Source organism: Pieris brassicae, chromosome 7 (genome assembly GCF_905147105.1).
Source record: "Pieris brassicae chromosome 7, ilPieBrab1.1, whole genome shotgun sequence".
NCBI classification, from domain to species: domain Eukaryota; kingdom Metazoa; phylum Arthropoda; class Insecta; order Lepidoptera; family Pieridae; genus Pieris; species Pieris brassicae.
The window spans coordinates 5,676,459-5,703,970 of NC_059671.1; the positions used below are offsets into that span (position 1 = coordinate 5,676,459).

The window sequence follows — 27,512 nt, forward strand, 5'->3', positions numbered from 1 at the left end:
GAAATTTTTTATTAGATTCTTTTATGTTTCCAAATTTTAAACATCGTTTATAAAATGCAAAATAAGGAAGGAATGTCCAAAGTTTCAAAACGTGTCTCCATGGGTCGCAACGTAATATGACGATAGGTGACAGAATTTAATTTATCGGCAATTCATACTGTTTAAAACTGAATTTCTGTGGTAATTTTTGTTAAAAAATTTATATGAATTTAGGATGATAACTTGTCTTTCAATCATCAAAATCTTAGTTATGAATAAGTATAGATTTTATAGGAAGAAAGTTTTTAAAAAAGGTTAGGTAGTGATGAACTGATTTGATTACTGTTTAATAGTTATTGCAAAATTTTACTATAATTCGTAAGAATTTCTAATTCAGACTAAGATGTATATTAATATAGCATAATATTTACATTAAAATAAACTATGCAACACAGACACACAATTTTTCATTCGCATCTTACAAAATTGTTTTCGTTCGAAAGAAAGATTATCTTATTATCTTATAACTGATACGCCTTTGGTCGTATAGTATAGTATAGTATCAAACGTTTTTTAAAATTTTATGTAGATTTTTTTTTATATTTCCATGTATTCATACTTTTATGAAAACGACTTATGTTTTAAAAACGTAAATTAATTGAAGATAAAGAAAGAGGTTTAGTGTTTTCTAGCCTTGTTCATTAAAACTATATATATAGTAACTATATTATGTCTTCAGTTAATTAACTGTAATCTGTAATAGACCTCTGTTGCATCTAAAATCGATATTCAATATGATATTATGCATGAGATAGATATGTATAGATACCATTAGTTAACCACTTGTCGTTTCAGAAATTGATATGGGACATGCGAGCATGATGATAGAACTTATTAATAAGAATTTCTCTTAGAATTCCACCGTGAGCGACAAGATACTTACAATTGTTTTGTGTGCCTCGTACGAACACGAATTACCTTGATAATTCGCCAATGTTTCAGGTTTTATCTAATTATGAGGATGTTGATATTTTCCACCTCACCAAAGAGCAATGAGCTACAGTTTAATGTTCAATTTCAGTTTTCTTTTAATTTTGTCTATTAATGTAATTATGTTTTCAGTTTCATAAATACGTAATTGTTTATCTATGTTATCTCTTTTGGCCTTGGTGTTTCATTTTATTATATGTGTGTTACCTGTAAGATTACTAATAAATAAATTAGTAACCAATTTTAGGTAAAACCAAATAAAGCTTCGTCACCGTAGAGTACATTATATAGCTATACAAATTGTTTCTGAGCTTTGCACATAAATAAAGAAACAAAGTCAAACAACTCCTAAGAATTGTGTATATCGCTTCGATAATATTTTTATAAGTTAATGATATCTTTTATGAGTGCTGTATGTCATATCTCATTGTCATTTGTGAGACCCATAGTTATAGTTGTAATTTTTTTTTTTAAATAGTGGGTTCAATGCCCGAGACCTTCTTGGTGTTTTTCCTTCACTGTACAAGTGGCACAGCTGCACATAAGGAAGAAAATCAATCACTGGTTAGCGGTTATTCGAACTCCATAGGGTTGAGAGGTACTCGTTAAAATTAAGACGGGCTTATGTTTCCGTATCTGTTTTGTTATTAATTTTTTTTAAATAGTTCATTCTGTGCAAGACTCGCCGTCGTTTTGGGTTTAAGATATGCCGGTTTCCTTACGATGCTTATCCTTCACTGTACGAGCGACACAGGCGCACATAAAAAAGAACATCCATCGGTGCTCGGCGGTGATTAAATTATCGTTCTCGTCTCGTGTCTTGTCTAGGGGGCTGATTTTTTAACACGATATTAACTCCATCAATTTTACAGATGTTCCAATTATATTCGAACATACTTTTATTACAATGTATGCATGATTAGGAACAAATACTGCTTATGAATTTCTGACGTCACTAGATGATGTAAACATGTACGTAATGTACAATGTAAGAAGTAAATGCATTAGTTCAAGAGCGGTTTATTGCTTAAGCGATCGTATCTAAATGTAATTTTCTTTCAAGCATCGCTTACTCCTTGGAGATTAAGATGCTCTTAACGATATGGATACGATAAATGGTAAAATACATCAAGATAGGGCGGCTAAAATATTAAATAAGATGAATATTAATAAATAAATTCGATACATGAACGCGAAAACAACAACAATTAGCGTCTTTATTCCCTTGTATTAATCTATATTTTATAGTACATTACTCAAAGTAGTATGGGAAGGTAATGGTTGTCGCATTTATTTTGATCTTGATCTTGAACAAGAACTTGTACGTACTGATTTTAAATGGAATATAAAAATAATAAAAAAATCAGCGGCGCTAATTGTTCTTGTTATATAGGAAATATATGGCAAATAGGTGATTAAGCTGATACATGTCGTGAGGATGTTAAGACCTTCATCATACATTTATTGGCCTCAGAAAGAAAAATCCATTGCTGCAAAACCATCATTCGAGCCACTAGGCCAACACGGCCTATTAATGATATGCACTAAAAAAAACATATATGACGAATTTATGTTCAATCGGTAAATTAATGTTAGTATGTAATTACAAAAAAATTTAGATCCGTCAACTCTGGTTGGATAACTTTAATTTCGTACTCGAGAGAGTTGCTCAGCCATCCGTGAAAATGTAAAAAAATTGTTTTCCAAAATATCTGTTAGTGACGTCCAATATGAATTGAGATGGTCCTGTCTTGGAGTTATAAAGATAGCGTTGTTTTGTTTTTTTTTTTTCTCTTTTTAATAGAACGCGACAAACGGGCAGGGATCCGTATTCAAATGATAGTTTTACTTGTTACATCATGCTTTAACTCATGTTTTTATATCATTTTTCCACAGTTATCCCTTGCGAGAAAGAAATTAGAAATATAATGGATGTTTTCATTTCATTATATTAAATCACAATTTGAACTGTCTGAACATTCCAGACCATTGGTTTAACATATTATTTTATTACGAGAATATAACCATATTTTATTCTATTTTAAAAAAGTTTTGATATTTCGGCCTGCGTCGAATTTTTCTGTACGAATTTAACAATCTGAAGGCATTCTATCTGTAAATTAAGATTGTAAATCTTTTTGACCTAGCGTATCTAATATACTATAGCATAGAACACAAAAAATTGTCTTCTGTTTTTTTTTCTAAATCTGCACAAAGACACAATTTAACATAAGTGTCCAAGGACACTACTTACAGTCTATCAAGTGGAAAACACTCTGTTTTTGTGTACTTATTGAATTAACACGAGACATTTTAAGACAAACGTGGAATAAATTATTTTGAGAAATTGTGGCCAGACACTGCAATGACGCTGTAATGTATTGACACAGTTTAAATAATACAATATTAAAATTTCGGGCTATGGCGACCGAAACGTTACCAGAAACCTCGGAAATCGTTGAATGGGAATTTATTACGAACTTATTGACGTGAACCAATTGAATCGTGAAGGGAATTGCGTGAGAGTTTATTTTCCTTTCCCAATTGAAGGCTCCACTCTTGGGAGATAGTGGAATTGTTTTGACTCTTTTACTGATTGATTAAATTGTAGCATGTGACTTTGTCTACGTAATAGGGTTTCATTAGTTACAATTTTTTATTTATACATTCTTTATTACATAATACTATTATGTACTACTGTTACTTAAATTTATAGGCGGCCGATAATATTATGTAGGTACCTATGATATTGATCTGGTACGTAGCGTAGTAAAATCATTACTAATCATTGTGTCATTACACATTTATAAAATAATGAAGTATTTTAAAACCAAACAAAAAATATACTCTCTTACGATTAATTATCTCCTTTAAGAAAATAGCGTATCATTTCTTAAAAGGCTGGCAATGCACTTGCGAGCCTTCTGGCAATGTGAGTGTCAATGGGCAGCGGTATAACTTAAATCAGATGAGCCTCCTGCCCGTTAGTCTCCTGTTACATAAAAAAAACTTGTTTAAACATCTTATGTCAACTTTTATATATAATTTGTTAGTTTTAACAGAACATATACCGTAACTACTTATGTAGATATTTATATGATTTCTAACCTTTTGACAATCTAGCTATAAAATCATTTTAATATACATAGTAAAATGAATTAAAATAAATAAGTTTTTTATTACGTCTATATCCTTGACCTGTTTTCGTATCTTCTAACAACCATATAAAGAGATCACAATAAGAGATAGAGAAACGATGTTATGGAGGTTATTTAGTGTCACAGTAGGTAATGTTCTTCGATGTAGACAGCCGTTTTTCCTGCGTTTCATTTTGCGATACCAGAATGAAACGTTCGTGACTGAGTTAGATGATATTTTAATATTAGTGATAAAATGTTATACACAATAAAATACAATATTTTTTATTACTACGCAGTAATATTTTATTTGATATTTAAGAAATATTCTCCATAATTTGTGATTTTACTATGATACAAAGGGTGGATTTCAAGAAACACTATGTGTCATCATAAAAATCCATTTTTAATAAGTACCTTGTTATGACTAGGGGGAGTTGGGTGTCTAACGCCGTATATATCTAAAACTATATATAACGTAACTCTATAATGTAACTAGTAGTTTTGTCTATTACTTTTCTCGTTACGTTAATTTTGATTGTAATATACCCAAAATAATGATTCTTACTCTATTTGAACTTCGAAAAAATTGAACTGACGTTTAAAGAAAATGCTTTGCTACCGGATTGTAGCTATGTTTCATTATAAACTTATAATTATTTTAAATAGTTTTAAATTTCTCCCGACGTTTAGCGTGCGTGGTCACTGGCTGAAGACAAAGGTGTTGAATGTCAAAAAGTATCACAGCTGTAGAGTAAGTTGTATTATCTGTATATCTGTACTTTGTAAAGTATAAGTTTACAGTAATACATCCGGTAAAAAAGTGTTTACTTTAAATGTGTAAAAGTTATGTTAACAAAAGGCAATACTTGACGTTCCAAACACTGTTATAAGGAGTGGTGAGTTTGTTATTATTTTACTAGAAACCTATATTGTCTACACACAATAGATATAGATTTTATTTGTCAATAACGTGAACAAAGTCGCTAGCAAAGCTACCCGCGTATGCAATTTTAAATTTCAACGTGGGTGTAACTGGATTAATCTTATTTAAGTGGGGTTAGAAAATTTATTGCGCCGTTTTAAGTCAAATGCAGAACGCTTTTCATTTTCACTTGGCATACATATACGCTTGCGTTACACATTTTATTTGCATTTTTCAGTTGAATTTATACCTATCAAACAGTTATACTATTGTATACAAATGTGTGTTATACAAATAAGTGTTGGCCTAGTTGCTTCTGCGTGCGACTCTCATCCGTCGTCGTAGTCGTCGAAGTCGTAGGTTTGATTCCCAACTTTGCACCAATGTACTTTCTTTCTATGTGCGCATTTAACATTCAAATTAGGCTCAAAGGTGGTGTTAAGTGTGTTAGGGACATCACCTATGACAAATGATCGTAAAACAGATACAGAAATCTGATGCCTAAAAAGTTTGTAGCGATTTATTTTATTACTGTAAATTAATGTCTGGTAATAAAACCGGCTAGAATCCGGAAAAAAATAAGTATTTCAGTTATTTCCTCTTTAGGTGGTGTTAAAAATTCCATACATACAAAACATATTCCTTCTACCAAATACTAATACTACACATAAAACTTTATATAGTTTTAAGTGTAAATTACTACTAAAGAAGGTAAAATTTAATTTAATTTTACTTATCTGAATTTTCATTGTTCTATTTCCGCAGAGCGATTTGCATCACAAACACTAAGAATATTCCCAACCTACTAGGATAAAAAACTTTTTTAAGTCTGAAAGTTTACAAAAAGAGGATATATAGAAACAATGTTTAGCCCGTCTAAAAAACTTTATTATTTTTATTTAGTAGCAATTAGTAACGCGACTCTAACTTGTTTCTTACCATTGGCACAATGCCAAAAAATGTAACAAAAAATACTTTGCTGTATAGAAACAGAATTTTCTCGAATTGTTCATTTCTCTACGTATCATTGCAAAAGCAGCAATCAAACTTTACTTACTAACATACGAGCCTTAGATCTTGCACATTATACATTTATAGTTATGGTTGATCTAAATGCTAAAATAGGCAGACGAGATACCTGGAGATCCTTGGAGGAAGCCTTGACTTGCGGAAGTGTTTTTGCTGAATAATTAGGAATTACATATAACTTAAACCCAACCTAACTAGTTTAGGTCAATAATTATAAAAAAATAGTGTAATTTATATTCTAAAAAAATATTATAATAAAATTAAGTTTTTTCTTTTTTTTTGCAAGAATAAAAAGGATTTTTTATTTATTTATTATGTTCCATATAGTGCAATGTTATATTCGTGTGAAATGAATGAAAGGTCTGGATAGCTTTTGAGGGCTTCTATTACATACATTACACAACCAACAAGAAATCTCCGATCGGTTGATCAAGTCGATTTTAATTACTTATTTATTTTTCAGGATATAATACATTGATATAGCATAAACAGCAAATCGACTTATTTTTTTTTTTATATAGGAGTACTATATAAATCTGTATCTGAAGTTGTCTATGTCAAACATTGTTTTGAAGTAGACTAAATACAGTTTGACATGTACAGATTATATTTGACTATATTTTCCGTTATTTAAATACCGGCCATTGTTGTATGAATATTTGTGTATGTGTACACATGTATTATTGCAAAAAGTAAGTGAACTATCTAAATTATGCATGTGCTGTCAGATATGGCAAACTTCAAAAACGTCGTGACATCTACAGACTATAATTTCCGATTTGGAATGCCATCCATTGTTGTCTAAATATTTGAATATACAGAGGTAATATTACAAGAAGTATCTGAGCTGTCTCAATGTTGCGTGTGCTATCAGATATGTCTGTACATGTCAAACGAGATTTGACTTACACAGACTACTTCCGTTTACGAATTCCGGCCTTTGTATAAGTAAGTAACAGTTGGTATGCACATTGAGTACAGTAGAACGAAAAATTCTGTACTACATAAACAAATATCTTTTCATAGACGCAGTAATTTTATTCTACCTGACAGCAACTGTGCAGATGTATTGTTAGAGCTTTGTCTATCTTTTGTTCATTGTTTGTATTTTAATTGTGTTGCATGTCGAGACTCTCGTACACTTCAAGGTCTTTGTTTGTCAAACCTCAGAAAGAGTGTCAAGAAAACGTAGTAGATAAAATCTCTTGTAAGCATTTTAGTTTCTCGATTGCAATAATAGACTAAAGTTTTGATTGTGTTGTAAAGAGATGTTGTTCTCGTTGGCAAAATATCGTACGTCTTTGGTTTTTATCGAAATCAATTATTTTCATGTTTGTTTCGATCCAGTCTTGCAAGTATTTGTAAAATATGTTCACATATAATACATATGTAGTCATAAAACTAGTTTTATTGTCAGTTGTCAGGAAAAAACTTAGAATTTCCCAAGTGATGAAAGTTGGAGCTTTAATCAACATTCCTTGCGTTTTTGTAGAGCTTACTGTTATTCTGAAAGCGTTGGCCTAGTGGTTTAATATTAGGACTCTTAACTCGGTCAACCGTTCAAAGCCCCGCCGTGCATTCATTGATTGTTCTTCTTTTCAATCAATTCTTGGTGAAGTTAACATGAAGAATGGTCGTGTTAGACCCGAAAATATGACGACAGGCATATAAGCTTCAGACTCATCAATGTAATTAAAGAATTCATATGTAAATACCATGATTATATTATAGTGCCACTTAATTGTTTTTCATCAATTCCAAGAGACAACAAATTTGTTTGACAAAAAATATTCGAAAATTTTAGGTATTTACTGTAATTAACATCATCAATTAAAACTGTCTAGCGAAGTCAAAACTTTAGTCGCCATTAACATAAATTAATGTAAAATTAATACTGTTTTAATTAAATCTAAATACATGGGCGATTTATCTTTCTGACATATTGTGAATATACAGTGTATGGTTTTGCATGGTATAAAAAGGTTTCAACACCCTGTACGCTTACCACGTAAATTCAATAGTTACATAAATATTGAGTATTATTCTAACCGCCACTAGTCTTATAAATATTGATGAACCTTGTATATATTTGTCTACTTTGTGACCGACTTCATTATATAGATATTTACAGCAACAACACTTATCGCAGTTTCAAAACCTTTATCAGACATTTTTCATTGATAACAAAATAGCATAGGAACTAAATTCAAGAAGGTCCTCTTCCGGGTGACTCGAAAGTAAGTGCAGTGTTGGCCTAGTGGCTTCAGCGTGCGACTCTCATCCCTGAAGTCGTACGTTCCATCCTATGCTGGGTAAAAATGGACTTTTTATGTGCGCAACATAACATTCGCTCAAAAAGTCGACGGCGACAGGCACATGAGGCTGATCACCTACTTGACTATTAGATTGACAAATCTGTGGTCCAGACCTAAAAAGGTAACTCGAATGTAACCAATGCTATTGTTTTCACTGCGATTTTTTACACATTTATTCGGGTTTAGAGTCCCGGTATATCGTGTGACGTATTCCTCAGTAAATGAACTAAACAACACAAAAACTATTTTTCAATTAGAACCATTCATTCTTGAGAATACTGCGAACTATTCAGCTTTATAATAATGGTTCAGATTATTAGACGCCTTACAAAAAATCACAGTTAAAATTAAAATCCCTACACACAAGCACAGACCCTGAAAAAACAGAACCATTTGTTAAGTAATAAGTAACTTTAATCAAAATTAATTTTATTCAAACCATTAATCTTAGTTTACCAGATTGATAATCGATTTCTTATTTAAATAATGGCCATTAGCTCTGATCGAAAGAATCGTGAACTGAAACGTTTTTCTAAGCCCGAGTCCGATAAAAACAACATTAGCCGAAAGTTACATCATCTATTCTCTATTTGTCGTTATGACTTAAATGGTACCAAACGATTGCCAATAGTAGGGTTTGTTTGGATAACAAACTTACTATTTAATTTGGGATGACTTACAGATTTTCTATGAAAATTTTTTTATAGCCCGCACTGTTAAACAAAAGAAAGATGCATTCCGTTAAATTCTGATTGGTACATAGGTTCTCTAATCCATCACATACGCAAATACATCATTACATGCGTTTGTGTAATCAGATTCCAGAATCCGTATTCCTCTTTTGTCTTTCGGCTCTCTTTATCTTAAACAAATTATTATATATGACCAAATAATTTTACACCTTTAAAAATTATGTGTACATACTCTTACAGAACTTCAACTGAAAACATATTCTTAATGTTACAAAAACAACTTTTATTCCGGCTTGAAACATTTAATGAACGTCAATGTGATTATGAAAAATTACGAAAAAAAGGACAGTACGTGGAAATATGACGCTAAATGCCAAATGCTATCTAGTACATACACAATGGCACTTGGCAAGTTATAGTGGAAAAATGGCAACCCTACTTGAGGCGCTTTGGGCACAGACTTATCTGGCATAGATTGCATAAGCTACTTCCCGCAACTGGATCATTTTTCTTTTGTTTTAAACAAAACATGCATAAATGTCGTGTATTCTTTGCCTTAATATTGTTGTCTATATCTTATAAATAAATAACGAAGGAAGTTACCAGTGTGCCATGTTACCACTATAACATGTGAAATAACGAAGTAGAAAATTCGACCGTGGTTCGACGGACGTAGTTCCATGTTAATAAGATTTTGATTAAGGTTCGTTAGACCACAGCCAGGCAATTACTAATTATATCGAGTTAATCGTTAAAAAGTTAATTAACAAAATAACGGGACAGAACCGACCCGGACATAGTATTCTTTCTTCTAGAAATATTTTATAAAAATGATATATACGTGTGAAAATGACATGAGAACCTAAGAAGGCTTCCTCAACATTAGCCTGCTATATCATAGCACAGAACAACTAACGAGGCGACACTTTGTATTGAAGAAGTCGCTTGGGTTAACTCTCATAAATGATTGGTAATTAGCCGTAATTGTCACATTTAATCATAGTAAAAGTGTGTGACGTCATTCGAAATGATTTATAAATACAGCTGTACAGGTTGTATGAAAAAATAAAAAAATACCATTTTGGAAAATATGTGGTTATAGCGATTTATGTTAATATAACGGCTCAATACAAAACGTGTTTTTATAAATATAAATCCTCAATTGTATATTCAAGCGATTATAAGTTTGGTTATATTCAATGCGGAGGACCTTTATAAAATAAAAAGTAAATCAATGGTGCTACAACCTTTTTAGCTCTGGACCTCAGATTTCTATATCTGTTTCACGATCATTTGTTAATATAATAGTAGGTGGTCAGCTTTCTGTATCTGACGCACGCCGTCGACTTTTTGGGTGTAAGGCAAGCCGGTTTCCTCACGATGTTTTCATCTCTAACTCAATGTTAAATGCATACATAGGAAAAAAGTCTATTGATGCACAGCCGGGGATCAACCCTACGACCTCAGGGATGAGAGTCGCACGCAGAAGCCACTAGGCTACCACTGCACATGGAAGATGGAAGACCTTTGCAATGGGATTAAACACAGATTTAAAATATCATACACAAAGAAACTGAAGTTTTAACTGATTACAGTCGCCACTAAATATAATCTTGTATTTTTTTATAATGAGTTGTAACTGAAAACCCTCTGCTGTTTTGAGGGGTATTTAAAAACACACGCCCTTAAGATGAGCCCTCGGTTAAAAACACTTAGTCAATATACAAACCCAAAACAGATTACATAGATAAACAATATATATGAAACAGAAAACTTAAGTAAGTACATTAATAGACAATAAAAAAAATAAAAAACCTAAATTGTATTTGCCAAACAAAGTCAAAGTCTTCCCGCCTCTTTGGTAAAATATATCAACATCCTCAACATAGATACATTGGCTTATACATTGTCTAATTATGTCTTTAAGAACGTATAAGCCAAGCTGTAGCTTCCGTTGGGTCTCTAGTTTGTTGTATCCAAACATCCCGTAAACAAACTTTGGGTAGATACTTCAAAGGATAGGTACTATGAGGCCGTTGGTATTAAATGATTTATTTTATATTATACTAATTGGTTTTTCTACCCGACACCTCTTACGTAGTGAAGTTCGTTACGTGCGGTAAGATGAACGGTATCTTGTATACGCTACGAACATTACTTTCGTTTCTTAATTCATTTTGGTAACTGCGACGGGAATTCTATCTTAAAACGTAATTAATTATTAATGTATATAATTATTTACGAACAGATTACATAACTTTTCAAAAGACTTGAAGCTGTACTAAACTATGTTGTATTTAGTTTTATATTCAAAAAATGCATTATGTATGTGCTTTATAATTATTTGTTTTAATGGGTCTCTTCTAATTTTCCATTTTAAGCACATGTTATTTAAACAAACCAAAAGCCGAATGTGCTCTCTGGGATTAGAATTTCTAATGTTCTACAATAAACCTGCCCGTTTTTGTTAATAACGCATTAACATTTTTGTCTAATTATACTTAGATATTAACGTTAATGCTAAAGTTATATTACTAAAAAGACTGACTGTTTGAATGTATTTATTTACGATTATTTCTTATAAGACAAGAAAAGATCGTAAACATTCTTAAAAGGCCGGCAACGCATTTACGAGCATTGTGGCAATGTAAGTGTCCATGGGCGGCGGATTCTCTTAACATCAGGAGCCTCCTGTCCAATTTGAAATAAATAATTACAATTACAATATTACATTATCGTGTTGTGGTTTTATACTAAAGTCAGTCTTGGAACCCCAAAAACAATGTACGTTTAATATATATGAAAAGTTGTAGTTAATAGCAATTAACTGATAAGTATTGTTTCACTTGCCTGTCTACATTCAGAGTTGAAAGCGTGTACAATAAATTTCCTCAAACTTTACCAATTCATTACTCAGCTATTTGTGTACACCACATAGGACTGCGAAACATGAATCCTAAATTTATGGCCAGATTATACCGCAATTAAACAACGGTGAATTCATACACTACCATTCCTAGTATAGGTTTTAGTATGAGTAATCTGTGGTGAAATTAACGGATCACAGAGCAGAACAACCACTTTGCTTATATTTGTTCTACGTACTTGAAATTTTATTAACAGTAAAAGTATTTAGTGACACTCTATTTGCTAGCACACTGCCAAAGAGCTATGGAAAGAAGAATGCTGATAATAAGAATATTAGACAAGCAAAGAAACAGAAACAAGCAAGAATAAGAGTTATATATAGGAGACAGAGATTCTCACTGAGACCAAATGAAATCGAGATAGACGGGTCATATACTATGGAGCTTCGAGACGGAATGTGGAGAAGAGGGCGAAAGCGCGAAAGATGGGATGACGCCAGCAGGCCACAACTGGAGAAGAGTCCCAAAGGATATAGAACAGCATTTGCCAAGAGGCACACCGAACTCCGAGATATACTGTAGTGAAAATATATTAAAGTTTCGTAATATTATGATTATAAAAATATTTTATAATAATAGATGAACTAATTAAATCATTAGTTAACTTTTAGAACAAATTCGTTGGTATTTGCTCTTACTTCGGCTTACAATTTTCATTTGTATAGTAATTAATTCAGAATTACTTAATTACGTAACCAGACCTTTTCATAGTATTAAAAGATTTTGGTTGAAACTTATATTCCAATTAAAATAAAAAATCATTTATTATTCTTCTTGATAGCATGTAGATATAGGCAGCATCAAGGGATTGAGCGCTATCACAAAAAAAGTATTAGAATACAAATAGAAGATAAAAGAACTAATTAAAATTTATTAAAATTGTGTGCGGATATATTCTTTATTAATAAATATATGTATTATATATTATACTATATCTTAAAGACAAATGGCTTCCAACACTATACAATTAACAATTCAACGAGTGGCTATCTTGAGTCATGGTTACGAAATAATCTTACATTGATTAAATGATTTACGTTAATCGCCTAAAGACTATTAAGGTTATACTGTATTCAAGGATTAACAAAAACCTATACTAATGAGAATCAAGACGAAACGGTATTTGCACAGGACACGATCTGTTTTCCGTTTGACCCACTGATCATCAAGCGAAAAGCGTTGCGTCTTTTGTTTTTCTCTGCTGCTCTCATCCTTCCATTAACATAAATGTATATAGCAAGAATCATATGCAAATTCTTCACTTGCAAGATGCTTGACTGAATCGATATTTAGCAACCACTCTTTATATGGAAATTGTATTCGTTTTTACAACCAACTACCAAATGAATTTAGAGAATTATCACTGATTGATTTGCTCTAGTTCAAACAATTTCTATGACTCAAAACTTAGCGATTAAAAAGAGTAGGGTAAAGTTTCTTGCCAGGTCTTCTTGCCCGCTCTATGCCCTGGACTTGCGAACTGGTAGTAAGTGTAAATTTACAATTAATTTAACTTGTTTTCTGACGTTCATAAATGTACTATCTATATGAATGAAAGGTATTTAGAGTTTGAGTTTGAGCATCTTGGTCTAACCATTGTAATAAGTTTGGTAATACGCTTTTGTCTAATACTTTTCCTGTGTTCTTTTAGGTTTCTTACAAAGACTTTCTTTTAGTTTGTTGTTATTCGTTACCGGCATTATACTATACGAACTGACAGTAAAAACCTGGAAACAAATTTTATTATTTTAAATATTTTTTGTTATCAAATTAGTAAATTTACTAATTAAATTTGATTTGTCAAGTCAAATAATAATTATTCTCTTTATTATCCTTGCCTTACGTTTTATTTTTGTTGCTATATTATTAGTAGTATTAGTAATTAGTATTAGGCAAGCGACGCAACTTGCAACCTTTTAAAACAATAACAAACGAATAAAAACTTTATCCGTATATAGTACCGCTAAGCAAGCTTTACATACATCTAAACAACATTACTTATGTTTCAAATAATATTTTTCGCCCAGAAGAGACTTGTTTACTCTTTGGATATCGTTTGTACAAAATATAAACATTGCGTCCTTGAGAATTAGGGTCGGAGGCGCCTTTAGAAGGCTCTAGTGGAATTTTCATAGTATCCGAGGAATAAACGTAATCCCAGTTCGAGCGAGTGAATCAGTTTACGCAACTGTCCAAAGGAAACGAAGGCTGTTAAATAGATCTAGGTCTGTCTGACAGGCTTTCGAGGATTAAGCGTTTTGTATGAACGTGTTTTGAGATTGATGAAGTTTTCGTTATCTCAAAGTGAAATCTTATTGATATTATGCCAAACAATTTATCACTCAACTAAATACGTTGTAATTACTTTAATGGTATCAAAGATTGATTTAAATAAATAAAATTTTAATTTTATTTCTATTATTGATTTCTTGTTTTTTGATTATTTCATTTTTTATTCTTCTATACATTTAAAGTTATAAATGTATTTATTGTTTGTAAGTACGCTTAATCGAAATATTACTAAGAGATGCGTCATACAATGAACCACAACCTTTAATAATTATGATGACAATATCGCATACAGCCTCCTTAGCTAGTTGATAATGATATGTATAACCAATAGGTTGATTTTGGTGCCGAATTCGTATTTCTGACAAACAATTTCCTGCCTACTGATTATAGAGATGATATTGTTTTAATTTAATTTTGAATAATATTATTCAGATTTAAAACAGAATAATACTAAAGCAAACGGAATATATCATAACCACAAAATGGCTCGTTGTTTGATATTCTGTCAGATAACACAAAATTTGCAGGAACTTAAATATTTCCACGCAAAAGTCAGTAGGTAAGCTATGAAGTGACGTGAGTTGATGAACGCCACTGGCAGATGGCGCTGCATTTACTCCCGATATACATACTCTCCCCTACCTCTACATGAATTGACTGTTTATTCAGTAACATTTTCCGTGAATTTAGATTTTCCTATTTCGACAATTTGCTCTTGATGACAACAATTCCTATCGAATACACATTACATTTTTTCCTATTGTTATATACGGCACGGTACGTTTATAAAAACAAACATTTTCAACATTTATAATTTTTTATGTATGTCTATAAATTATGGATTTAGTTTTCAGAACAAAATAATATTTAGCGAAGTCCTTCAATGAAAACGATATTTTCTTTAACGGATCGCATGGACCTATCAAAAAAGCTGTGTAATAGCTGTGTGTAAATAACGAATTCACGATTAGTGTGCACGTTAGTTTTAAGTGCTAAACTGTGGTAAGTGGAAAAAAATTGTACACAAGGTTTATTGGTTACTTTGTTATGCTAAATATTCATTCTAGGAAATTATGTTAGTTTTAAATGACTTATTACTCTTAAGTTAGTCTAGATCGTAATGTTCAATTATGTCTATGTGTAAAGACAATAAAAAAATATTAACGCAAAGTGTATCTACTATTTCAGAAGTGCATTGTCAAAAGCAGTTAGTTTTCGATTGCAATCTAAGCAGAAAGGCACGTAGCCAGTAAATTTACGACTGTCTCGGTTAGTGGTATACGAATATTGCATTCCCTTTACAGACGACAAATTAAAGTTCAACGTTTAGTTTTGAGAAAGAAATATATTAAGAAATTTCTTTCTCAAATTTCAAAATATACCATTATCATACAATATTAGATATAGTTTTTATCACAATTTCAAATTACATACTAAAGTAGAAAATAGTAAAACATTAAAACTATTAATACCTCTTACTATTTGTTAACTATACAGTCGTTCGTTGGTAATTTTACTCAAAGGACCAGAGATAAATTTTAGATTACCAAGAGTTCAAGATAACAAGCGTTTAAATAACCACGAGGTTCCCCTCGAGGCTTAAGTAAATTAGAGTTTGATCCAAATTTGTAAATTATTATTATGTATTAACATTGAAATACAATAATAATTATCACAAATGTTTATTTCGTAATGAAGTAAAGAACCTTTTTTTGAGTGAGCGACTTCAGTGTATAATTGTCATGATATCATCAAACATGGAATGGAACTGGCCTGGACTGGAATGCGAACTTACTCATTTCTTATTTTTTATACAAAAATAAGACCTGACAATTGTCATTGTGTGTGTGACATTATTCCTTCATATTGGGGACCAATTAACATTGATTTAGATAAATTTATTGAAAAATCAAATGAAATTCCACTAGATATATAATGTATAACTTGTGTTTTACGTAATCAATTAAATAGCCACGAAACTTAAATCAGCTATGATCATATTAGAATATCACACTACGCCCACTGTTATCGGTCTTATCAAGGAACCTAATAAAGCAGTCAAAAATTATATCACAAATAATTCCGTGAACAAAAATGGTCCTTCCCAGAAAACAAGTAGGAATATATGTACTTTTGTATGGCCAACGTCCTAAAGTGAGTCTTGGCCTCTGAGACAAAAGAACCTGCGATGCGCCAATCGGCTTCGAGCCCCCGTCCCTCTCCACGGTGTCAATCCTCCTTCTATAGCCTTTTGTCCGTTTCTCTCTCCATATTAGGTTTAAATACTATATCCTCTAGTAGTGCTGACTTTTGTCTCAGGAATATGTGTAGTATGCTTCACCCGTTTTAGATAAATAAAAAAGATTACTGCTTACGTCGAACGCGATTGCGTTTCATGAGTTAAGAAACTTTGTCTCGCAGATAAACTTATGACGGTTTATTGCTTTGAGTTGTATTGAATATACAGTTACAATTGTAAGTGGAGTTCAGTAGTGTTAGAATAATGCGCAACGTCGATTTTGCGGCAAAACCTGGAGGGGCTTTGAGTTTGGAATCAATTATTCCTGTTTGAAATTCGTTGAATGTCTGAAATGCTGTTATTAACAATTTAGTATTGACTTGCTTTTACGTGAATAATACATTACCACAAAACAGAGTGTTTTATTTAACAACGGCAGTTGGTTTAAAAATCTTTGTATGTTTTGGCCTAATTATTCTTAAAAAATCACATACGTTTTTAGTCCTTATTATATTATGTCTGTTCTTAATGCATACAAGCTGACCCGCCGAATTACGTAATACATGACAGTTACGAAACCTATTTGACATTGAACATTTTGTAAAGGATTTTTTTCTCTAATTTTTATTTCGTCCCTTTTTGGGAACCCTATGTTATACCATCCATTCTCGAGTTATAAGTGTTCAAACAATTACGAATTTGTTTTATTTATTAAAATATCGCCATTATTGAATTTTTACTTGTCTGGAAGAGAAGTTATCTGATAGTTTCAGCCTCTATGTGCCCTCAGAAAGAGCGAGCCTTATGGCAATATGAGTGTCCATGGGCACTTAACATCAGATGAACCACCTGCCCGTTTTGCCTCATATTACAAAAAGGCTGTTGGTTGACAAATTTATTCGTCAGGTTAATTCTTTTGTGAGTAATAGTGAGGCTTCTACGGTCGCTTATCCATAATACGTTAATATAATATTAAAATAGTGAACCTTATAAAGTACATTAAGATGGAAGATACTTTCACTTAATAATAATTCATTTCAACCCAGTTATCGTAGATGCGATGCTTGGAAACTTGATCACGTTTTCGTTTGAAAGTATTCAATAACTTTTTCCCATTTCCAAAGTACTACATAAGGCTGTTCAGTATAAAGTATAAATTGTGTATTTCAATCAATGCATATATAAATTCGTCGAATTTGGGCGACGTTTTGTATTACATATTTTGTTTGTTTGAATATGTTGATGTCCGAACACAACAGAAACTTTTAGGCAGCAGCCGTATTTGGAGCAACATGTTTTTGCAATCTGGTATCATAGAAAAAAGTTATCGGAGTATGAACATAATTTATAATACCCGCTTGGAAAAACTTGCGTAACTTGGCATTGAACTAGTCAAATAAGGTTGAGAAACAAAACTCAAAATGTCATATGTATAACGCCTGTCATACATTATGGCAATATTTTTGGTCTTTGGCTCTATGTAATTACTATGTTCATATATAAGTGATTTATACCTTAACTGAAAGCCTCTTGAATATGTAAACAATGATAATTCGAACAATTATATGACCTTGAAGTAAAGCGGCGTATTAACATAAGGTGGAAAAGGCTTTGGTCCCCGAAGAAAATCTCCAAAGGGCAATTTCCCCTTAACCAAAACAAAATTATCATGAACACTTGTATCTTACTAATCCCATACTGCTGCTAGCATAACATGCCAAACAGCAATGGAAAGAAGCTTACAAATTATAATAAGAATACATAAAGTAAAAAGCAAAAACAAAGTTATAGATGTCATTATACCCTAAAGCAGAAGTGTCAATGGGTGAGGCAAATAGCATGATAAACAGATAAATGTTGTACTTTAGATACAACTATATGGAAAGAACTATGGGGAAGTAGGAGAACAGATGATGATGGAAGATATAGAAGCATTAGCAGGAAGCGAATGGAAAAAGAAAGCCATTAATAGAGAAATTTAAAAAATGCAGTAAAAGAGTTCCGATCAATTGTACTGAAAGAAGTTAGGATATCGAGTACTAAGAAACAAAATGTGTGCGTGTACACACGTAAGAAGTGAAGCTTCTTTATGACCTTATTTTTCAAAAAATTATTGACTATATGCAGAATATGGGGTAAATAAAGTTAAATTCGATAAAGTTATAAACTAAATCTTTATTATCATAGACATGAATACAAATAATACAATTATTTCATTTTACCTTATTACTACTAAGATTATTACAGAACTTCATTAATTGTAATAGAATTATTAGTATCATTGTTATCGTTATTATATACTTTGTTATTAATGGCTTCGAATCAACCGTGGTAGGGACAAGTAAAAGATGGCTCGTAACGGAAAATGTGACGCGTAACCGAAAAATGTGACGGTAATTTTTTTTTCAACGCCGATAAAGAAGTTTCACTTCAAAAAGATAACAAATCTAAACTGTACATTGTCAACATTTGTAGAGATTGGAAATAAATGGTAGTTATAATTATATTGTATTGTTAAAGCATACAAGTTTTTAAATAATAATAGTAATCTACTGATTTATTATTTTTAGATATACACAGAAATCTACACTTAAATCCTTACATTCCGGTCACGAAGTTAAATATTATGTGAGATGTGTACGATAACGGGACTGAATAATAAATCTCTAAAAAACATTTGAGATGGCTTTTATTGGCTCTGTAACCGACATGATTTCTGCGTCCATCTTAATCAAAACCATATAGAACTATGAAGGAAAGGTTACCTTATTATGTCTTAGAAAATAAAGTATCGCAGGATCGCAATATATAAGAGTCCATCAAAATCCGCGGTAAGAAATGAGTGACGCTACAACCTTTTTACGTCTAGGCTTGTTTCATGATCATTTGTTAATCTAATAGCCAAGTAGGTAATCGGCCTCCTGTGCCTGACACACGCCGTCGACTTTTTGGGTTTAAGGCAAGCCGGTTTCCTCACGATGTTTTCCTTTACCGTTCGAACGAATGATAAATGCACACTTCCTTGGGTAGATAGAATGCCCGGCGAAACCCGAGGACCCATCTTAAGAGCGTGTGAAGGGCTGCTTTCGTTTCGCTCAATAGCAAGATTGTGAAACAAAGTATGAAACGGTTTTGATTTGTTTCTGATTGAACGAAAAGACAGAACGTGTCACGTGAATGTGATGGGATAAGTGAACCAATTGATATATCTTTCTCAGGTCAGTTTAAGGGTAAACGGTACAAAAAATCGCTTCTCTTTCCATAATAAAGCCTGGTACATTACTTTTTTTCGCTCAAATCCTCCTAAAATGAGACAATGTAGGTCATACACCAGCTTTACAAACATAAGTGGCAATATTGTACATCGAGGGTGCTTGCTGCCAGAGTAGCGCCTAGAAATTTTTATGCCTATATATTACGTCAGACACAAAAACAGCGAAATGACTCCAGATACCGTATATCGGTAATGGGTGTAAATACTTCAGCAATTTTAGGCTTTTGAAAGGATTTGTTTATATAATAAACATACAAGTAAAAATTATATACATATAATTAATTATATAGATATACTTATTTATTAATTGGTTGCAGTACACATAAAATAATAAAATACAACTGGCAACTGGCGGCCTTATCGCTTTCGAGCGATCTCATCCAGACCACCACTGTAATGGAAAATATATTAAATAAAGTGAGCGCAAGAATTTAAAAACCACAATTGTAATGTTTTGTCAAAGTAATTACTTATTACTTACCAGTGGAAAGGACACAAAAAAAACTGTGGTTATTTCAGTTAGATCAGTTAATATCTTATATTAATAATATCTTAATATTTATTATGTATAATAATAACTATTCTACATTAGTTGACCACTTTTGTTTAATGTTTCTTTATCGACTGGTAATGTAAGACGCTACATATATTTTAATTTGAGCACGCTTTGTTATACTTAATGTAAACCTTTATACATACAATTAAGAATAGTCACCGTGTGAATGGGGAAACAAATAAATGCACAATTATACAATTTGCATACATCCATTTGTAATGGAATTAAACCATTTGCACTTTAAAACGCATATTGTAAAGTGCGGATTATGTTTGATAATCTTGGAATTCGCGTTTTACTCTCATTTACTTGAATTGCATTTATAAGGCACAGATTATTTATTATTATCGTCATTGTACAATTAGAGTGTCCACAGGCGCCGAACAGAAAACAACTGAACGCAACGATCGATTCGCTATTGGTAATTGACTTCAACACATTAACAATTTATAACCTGTAAGATGTCTATATTGCGTGGTTTTGCCATTATAATGACAGCTGACATCGTGTTCTCCTATAACATTATCTCTGACATATGGTTGATATTAACGGCTGTCATACGGCGATATTTTGTCACTCATCGTGGTTGAACTAATGAGATCTTCAAAGAGAATTGTTTCGCCGATAACCAAAGTCAGAACTTCCGGTTTATACGTCAAGTACGGTATTAAATTTCAAAATTGCTGTCAAAGTTCTGATTGAGCGTGTATTTTAAAAATATTTTTTATTCAATTATAATCTGAAACGTGTGTTTCAATAGCATAAATCTTGAACTAACCAATCGATGTTGCCAGCATGCATTCAAACAATTTTTCCTGTATTTCTCGCTCTAATTTAATTTTTCGAACTGCGCTGCGTATGAATGTTTTGATATACTTTGGGAAGAAACTGTGTTAATGCATGTAACTATGTCTGGATCTATATTATAGATTTGTGTCAGTATAAGTTTAAAATGCATATTTTTGTCTAACCAGAGGACTACATACACGTACGTACATACGTTTACACGATACGCGAATTCGGAATTTCGGAATTTTTTAACAGAAAAACAAGTTGTATCGGCCCAAAGTCTCACACTTGAAGGTGCGTGGATGTGGTACGCACTTTTAGAAGGCCTCTAAGTTGTATCGTATTAAGTAATATATTCATAATAATTATCCAGCACTACATGGCCTAGTGAGTCTGGTCCTTACACTCCATGCATTTCTTCGATCATTTTTACTTTATGTTGCCCACATAGATACGACGACCCTGCACGACGCAGGGGTGACAGTCGCCTATGCATACGCATATGCCAACTATGCTAGCGAAGCCAACACTGCTCATCTCTAAATTATTACGAAACTTAAACTATTCGACGTTTGTGATGAATAATATTAATTAACCTTTTCACAAAGAAACCAATTAACCAATATAACTTTTTTGACATTTAATTTAACTTACCTTTAATGACTTAATTGGCCAAAATATGATAGTTTTATGTATAAACGCCATTATTTATTGCATAATCTACCCATACTATACAATTTCATTGTTTTCATATTCAACTATATTAAAACCTTTTATAAAAACCTATGTTCAAACGATACGTTCAACTGGCTTAGTTGGAATTCCTTTAGATTCGATTTACGAGAGCAATTAAGTCAAAATCAATGCCAATCCTAAATAGAACACTTAAATTGTGCTAGTTTCGGCGTTTTTAATTCAAAGAACTAATTTGGCTTCCAATTCAAAGTATTTTTATTTTCGTTGAGTCAACTGTTTTATTCCGTAATAAACCGTTGAACAAAAGAAGATCAAAAAGTTTATATATCGAATCTAATCTGTGGAAAAAAACAATAGAATTTCGCGGGAAAAATATACGTACTTATCTTAGCTTATTGACAAGCTTCGACAATATGTTGTTTGGTGGTGCTTACAGATGCTTTTATCAAATATTAATAATATGTACAATACAGTACAATTGTGTAAAAATTTTGTGGATTATCCACAAATCCAATACCCAGATTTTATCTGCAACGAGACGCATGCCAAAACGCTAAATCGAAAATTGAAAAGAAGAAAAATTGTTACAGATACATGGAAAATTCTTTTCGACTTATCGACGCCGGAATCAAATGAAATTTTGGATTTTCTTGCATTCGATTTTTACCCTTTGTTCGTAATGGAGTATTTTAGAAATCGCTCTTTAGGGCTTTGAATGGGAATTTAAAGGTATTATATTCTCGAAAACATTATAGCCTTTTCGGGTTTTCGGTGTTTACAAGTAATCGTATGTAGACAATGAACTAAACTATTTACTGCATAATTGGATTGGTATAAATGTATATCAGATATATATATATATATATATATATATTTAACTATATGATATTTGGGAATCGCTTTGGTGATCGTAGCACAAGATAACCCTATTTTTATCATTGGGCCATCATTTTCTTTAAAATATTTTTTTATCAACGGCCGCTGAAATGTGTAAACAATGTTGCTATACGTTTTTAATATTGTATTTAAAAAAAACAAAAACTCAAATATGCACTATGGTTCTCTTCTAAATGATCTCTTCAATAATAATATTTATGTATGTACACCGGTCACTTCTCATACCTACTATAGTTTTATTTTATTTAACAGTTATTATAATTCTGAACTTTTTTTTATTTTAACGTACGGAGTACATTATATAATAACCAAGACAATTTACTAATAATTTATTGATTTAGGTATCTGTAGGAATGTGTAATGTGTGAGTGTGCGTTTATAAGTGATCTTAAAATTCCATTCGATTTGCTATATCTTCGAAAAGACGCGTTTGGAATAAAATATTTAAATTGTTAGGAAAATTGAAGTATTCATAAATAGATAATCTTATTTCGTTTTTCAGGCCCTACTACAAGCTCACGATGTGGTCGCGCGCGAAGTGTACGGTGAGGAGTCACTCCGCGCGTCTCCGCCACCTGTCAATGGACGCGCACCACAGGCCACAGAAGATGAGGAGGACACAGAGCCTGAATTCGAGAACGTGACCAGAGTACGACTCGTTCAATTTCAAAAGAACACTGATGAACCGATGGTAGGTGTTTTAGGCTAGTATTATAAATATATGTTTGTTTGTAACATATAACCTAAAAATCTATTGAAACTCTTATTTTTTTTTGTTTATTAGTATGCTACATTGTCCCCAAGACTAGCTGTATTTGTATTGCTATTAGTTGTATTTTTTTAATTCTTTAGTATATAAAAAATATGTACTGTAGTGTAATGCTTCAGCCACCAAGGTTACTCCTTAGTGGTTTATTGGTTCTACTTTGAGGTGTACGTTTAATCAAGAATAAAAAAAAGATTTCCAAAAGATTTTATAAAGTACATGAATGCTAATTAATATAGTTTTTAATTGTTATTCTAGTCTTTAAATACTAAATTACCTTATTTATTATCAGGGACTATTTTTATTTAATAAAACTTTTCTTACTTAGCGCGTACGCACATAGATTGTTGTGTCCATTAAGCCAGTAGCAAACCGCAAATATCATTATTTACCACCACCACAATAAAACAGTCATTGTCGTATCCTGAACATCCATTATTCCGTTATGCTTCGCAGCTAAACCTAGCTAGCTAGCTAAATCCAGCTGCACACTAAAGTATAAACAAGAAAAAAAGCGGACTAATTATTAAAAGGCCGGCAACCCACACGCATTGATATGGGCGACGTTATTACTTAACATGAGGAGAGTCACCTGGCTGTATGCCCGTTTGCATGTTCTGTAAGGGCCTCAAAGCTAACTACTAAAGTACGCTAGATGTAATATATTCTGATGTATTACATAAACAGCAATTAATTCTTGTTTATCGAGAACGGCAAACTTCTAAACTATATATTACACTTATACGAGGACCTGTGCAATAAATACAGCGCATCATAAAGGTGTATATTCCCTTAATTAATGACCGATTATGCATCTTAAACTTCCCGACGTGTGCCTCGAAGCTCACTGAACTTCAAAGCGGAGTTGCATAAGCGATCATTTGCCAAATATGGAAATCGTAGTTTATGCGGTGAATTCTCTTTATCTTAACTTCGAATTCTCACCTTTATCTTAACTTGGAAATCAGCTATAATACTGAGAATTAACTTAGGTCGACTTAATTTTGTAATTAAGTTTTGGAAACTATGGCTACAGTAGCAATGAGCCTGAATATCAAAACAGAAACGTATCGCATACTACCAAGGGCTCGTAAAAACTTTTGGAATTTTCTATATTTTTAATAAGGATCAGAGTTCTGGTCCATTCGTGCAGTGGACAGAAAAAAGATACAGGCATTCGAGATGCGGAGTTGAAGAAGAATGTGGCTAATGCTAATGGACTGCTAAAAGAACCAATAAGTCCGTTCTGAACCAACTATAGATCACCACAAAACTGTCAACTATAATTTAGAAACGGGCGCTACTTTGGTCATTATGGCATAATTGATAACTTTTTTGTGATAACTGAAAATTCTCGACAAAGTGGTAATTTTAGAGAAGAGTGATGGCAGAAGAAGTCTCATCGCCTTCCCGATGGTCTGACAAAATTAAAACAATTATGGGTCTTATCATCCCTAATGCACTGAGGCAAGCTGAGGATAGAGTGGTTTGAAGGCAGCAAGTCGAAGTATTCAAAATCGCACGACCGTCAGCAATGAAGATTACGAATAAGGATTATTTAAAGAAGTAGGTCTTTATGTAGCTGATATGTTGATTTTGGTCCTTTCTGATAACTTGGAAGTCGGCACGTTACCCGTAATACCATCTAGTAATCTTAAACGTAGCACTCCAGTAAAGTATTTATATAGCCTGTGATATTACCCCATATAATTAATGCCATACCCGTATATTTTCGAAAGTATAAAACAAATTTTGATACATTTAATACGGCAATCATTCAATAACAATGTTGTTCCCACGAGAATGTAAGTGCGTGCTCCAATTTCACCATGCCTCCTGCTGATAGAGGACAAATGTTTGTTTTTAATTTATTTTATTATTATTAATTACCTAAGAAGTTATGTGGAACATGATATAATGGTTGCAGCAGCTTCGAAACATTGTCTAAAAGAAAAAACTTGGTCATTAAAAGAGTGGCGAAGAGTTTATTGCCAGTTCTTCTCTTCCGTTCTATCCTTGAAATAGAACTGTTTGTAAATGCAAAAATTAGAAGCATTTATTATGTATTTTTGACGTTCATAAGTGTACATTGTGTTACCTATATAAATAAATTATTTTTGACTTTGACTTTGAAGAAATATTTTTATATGCGTTTATTGCGCTCCTAACTAGAACCCTATTTAATAAAGACCACAGTGGTTTTCAAATGTAATATATTATGATTTTAATTATATTATTATGTATAACAAATAAAGGCATCACAATTATAACACGTTGTACAGTAGAACCTTCTAGAAGACCGTGTTAAATGAATAAATCAGACTCTAACAAACCGAATTTTTAATTTAACTCACGTACTTGCTTTCATATGAAATAGAATTATTCAAATGAGTCATTAGACTACATTAAGCTTTCTTTGTAATTAACGAACTTTCTGACAAAAAATAAACGTGTATTTGTAAAAAAGGTCAAGTACTGCGTAATATACTTTGCAGTAAAACTAAAAATATCTACGTTAAAGAGCTGTGCAATTTTAAATTTTTGATTTGATTCAATGTGAATATCCTATTTAAAAGGACATTCTGCATTAATTAGAAATAGTTCTATAAAGTTTTTAAACAATAGTATTTATATATTTACACTTACACTTGCAGTTACTTAACAAATGCATTCCTTTACGTACAAAGGTATATACAGAGCACTTAAAGAGATAATTGTCAATAGTTTTGTTTATGTCTAAATGCAGTGTATATTATAATATATTCGATCTTTGATCCGCATTTCATGTCATGCCTAATAGCTTATCAATATTTATTTATTAATTAAGATTCGTTATATTTATATATAAAAAAACATGCAATTATAAGGGATGCAACGGGCGGCCTTATCGCTAACACGAGTCGGGCATCCTATTCCACAACTTAATGGCGGAGATCCTAAACGAATTGCTTAGAAGCATGAGCTTTGATATGGAATTCTCAAAAAGATTTTATTAGAGGAGCGTAATATATAATTATAATTTAAATATATTTTTATATAAGAGGGAGTTATGGGATTGAGAAAAGTTTTCAGTATATTATGAAAGAAGGATGGTGTGCTCTTCCTCTGATCAAAAAGGAGGATTCTCGAACATAGGCTAAGGTAGTTGTATACATGTTTAGCAGCCATAAAGGCGATTCGGGTTTTGACGTCCCGTCCTGTAGCTGCAGTATTAGCAGACTTACCAGAAGACGGAGTAGGCTGGATCAGCTAGGGCGGCGCCAAAAATACATTTTACTAGCTTTTCAAGTTGTTTGAATTACAATGATCGCTTAGATTATAATCATACTAATATCGGAAAAAGCGTAAGTAATGATGTCGATAAAGTTATTAAAAAATTGTATATTATTGACAAAAAATTAATAAATATCATTGTAGTGTATAGAGTTGCAGAGGTTAGTACCTACTAGTAAATTTAATAGCCTAGTAGGGACTAATACTAGATTTGGGTGTGTTGTGTGATGGTGTGAAAATAGGGGTACGTGTATGTGGAGTATGCTCATGACGCAGGTGATTTTGCGCTATTGATATTCTTAAGGCCCTATCCCAGCACGAATTGCTGTGTCAGTCTCGTCGTGGACTGCAGTGCGCAGTGGAAAGCTGGAGCACTGAGGCGCGCCGGCCCGTTATAACAATTAGTTATGTAAAATAATAAATTAATGTAATTTTATCAATTTTTTGGATATATATGCGATAAAATATATCGTATAAATTTTAAAATCATGTTCGATATACATTTCCGTCATAAAATGAATTCAAAGTGTAAAAAATTGGCTATATTTGGATTTTTTTTCTATCGACCGACATTATTGAAATCGTGTATTTATATACCACAATATATTTTTTCCAGTCAAGTCAAAAAACAATGATGACAAAAATAGAAAGAAACAAAGTACGTTTTTGGAGTTTGGTGACCGACTAAATCCCAAATACTCCTTAGGTATTTTCCGCTGTATCTCAAACAAAACAA

At 32.2% G+C, this 27,512-nt stretch overlaps 1 protein-coding gene across 5 annotated transcripts in view; it reads left to right on the forward strand.

The window, feature by feature from the left end:
- The window catches only part of LOC123712300 (peripheral plasma membrane protein CASK), a 205,970-nt gene that overhangs the window by 164,069 nt on the left and 14,389 nt on the right, over positions 1-27,512 (forward strand). For all 5 annotated transcript variants that reach the window (XM_045665317.1, XM_045665319.1, XM_045665318.1 and 2 more), the window contains one exon: positions 23,240-23,428. In XM_045665317.1, coding sequence (XP_045521273.1) covers positions 23,240-23,428 — 189 coding nt within the window. The remainder of the gene's footprint in view (positions 1-23,239; positions 23,429-27,512) is intronic.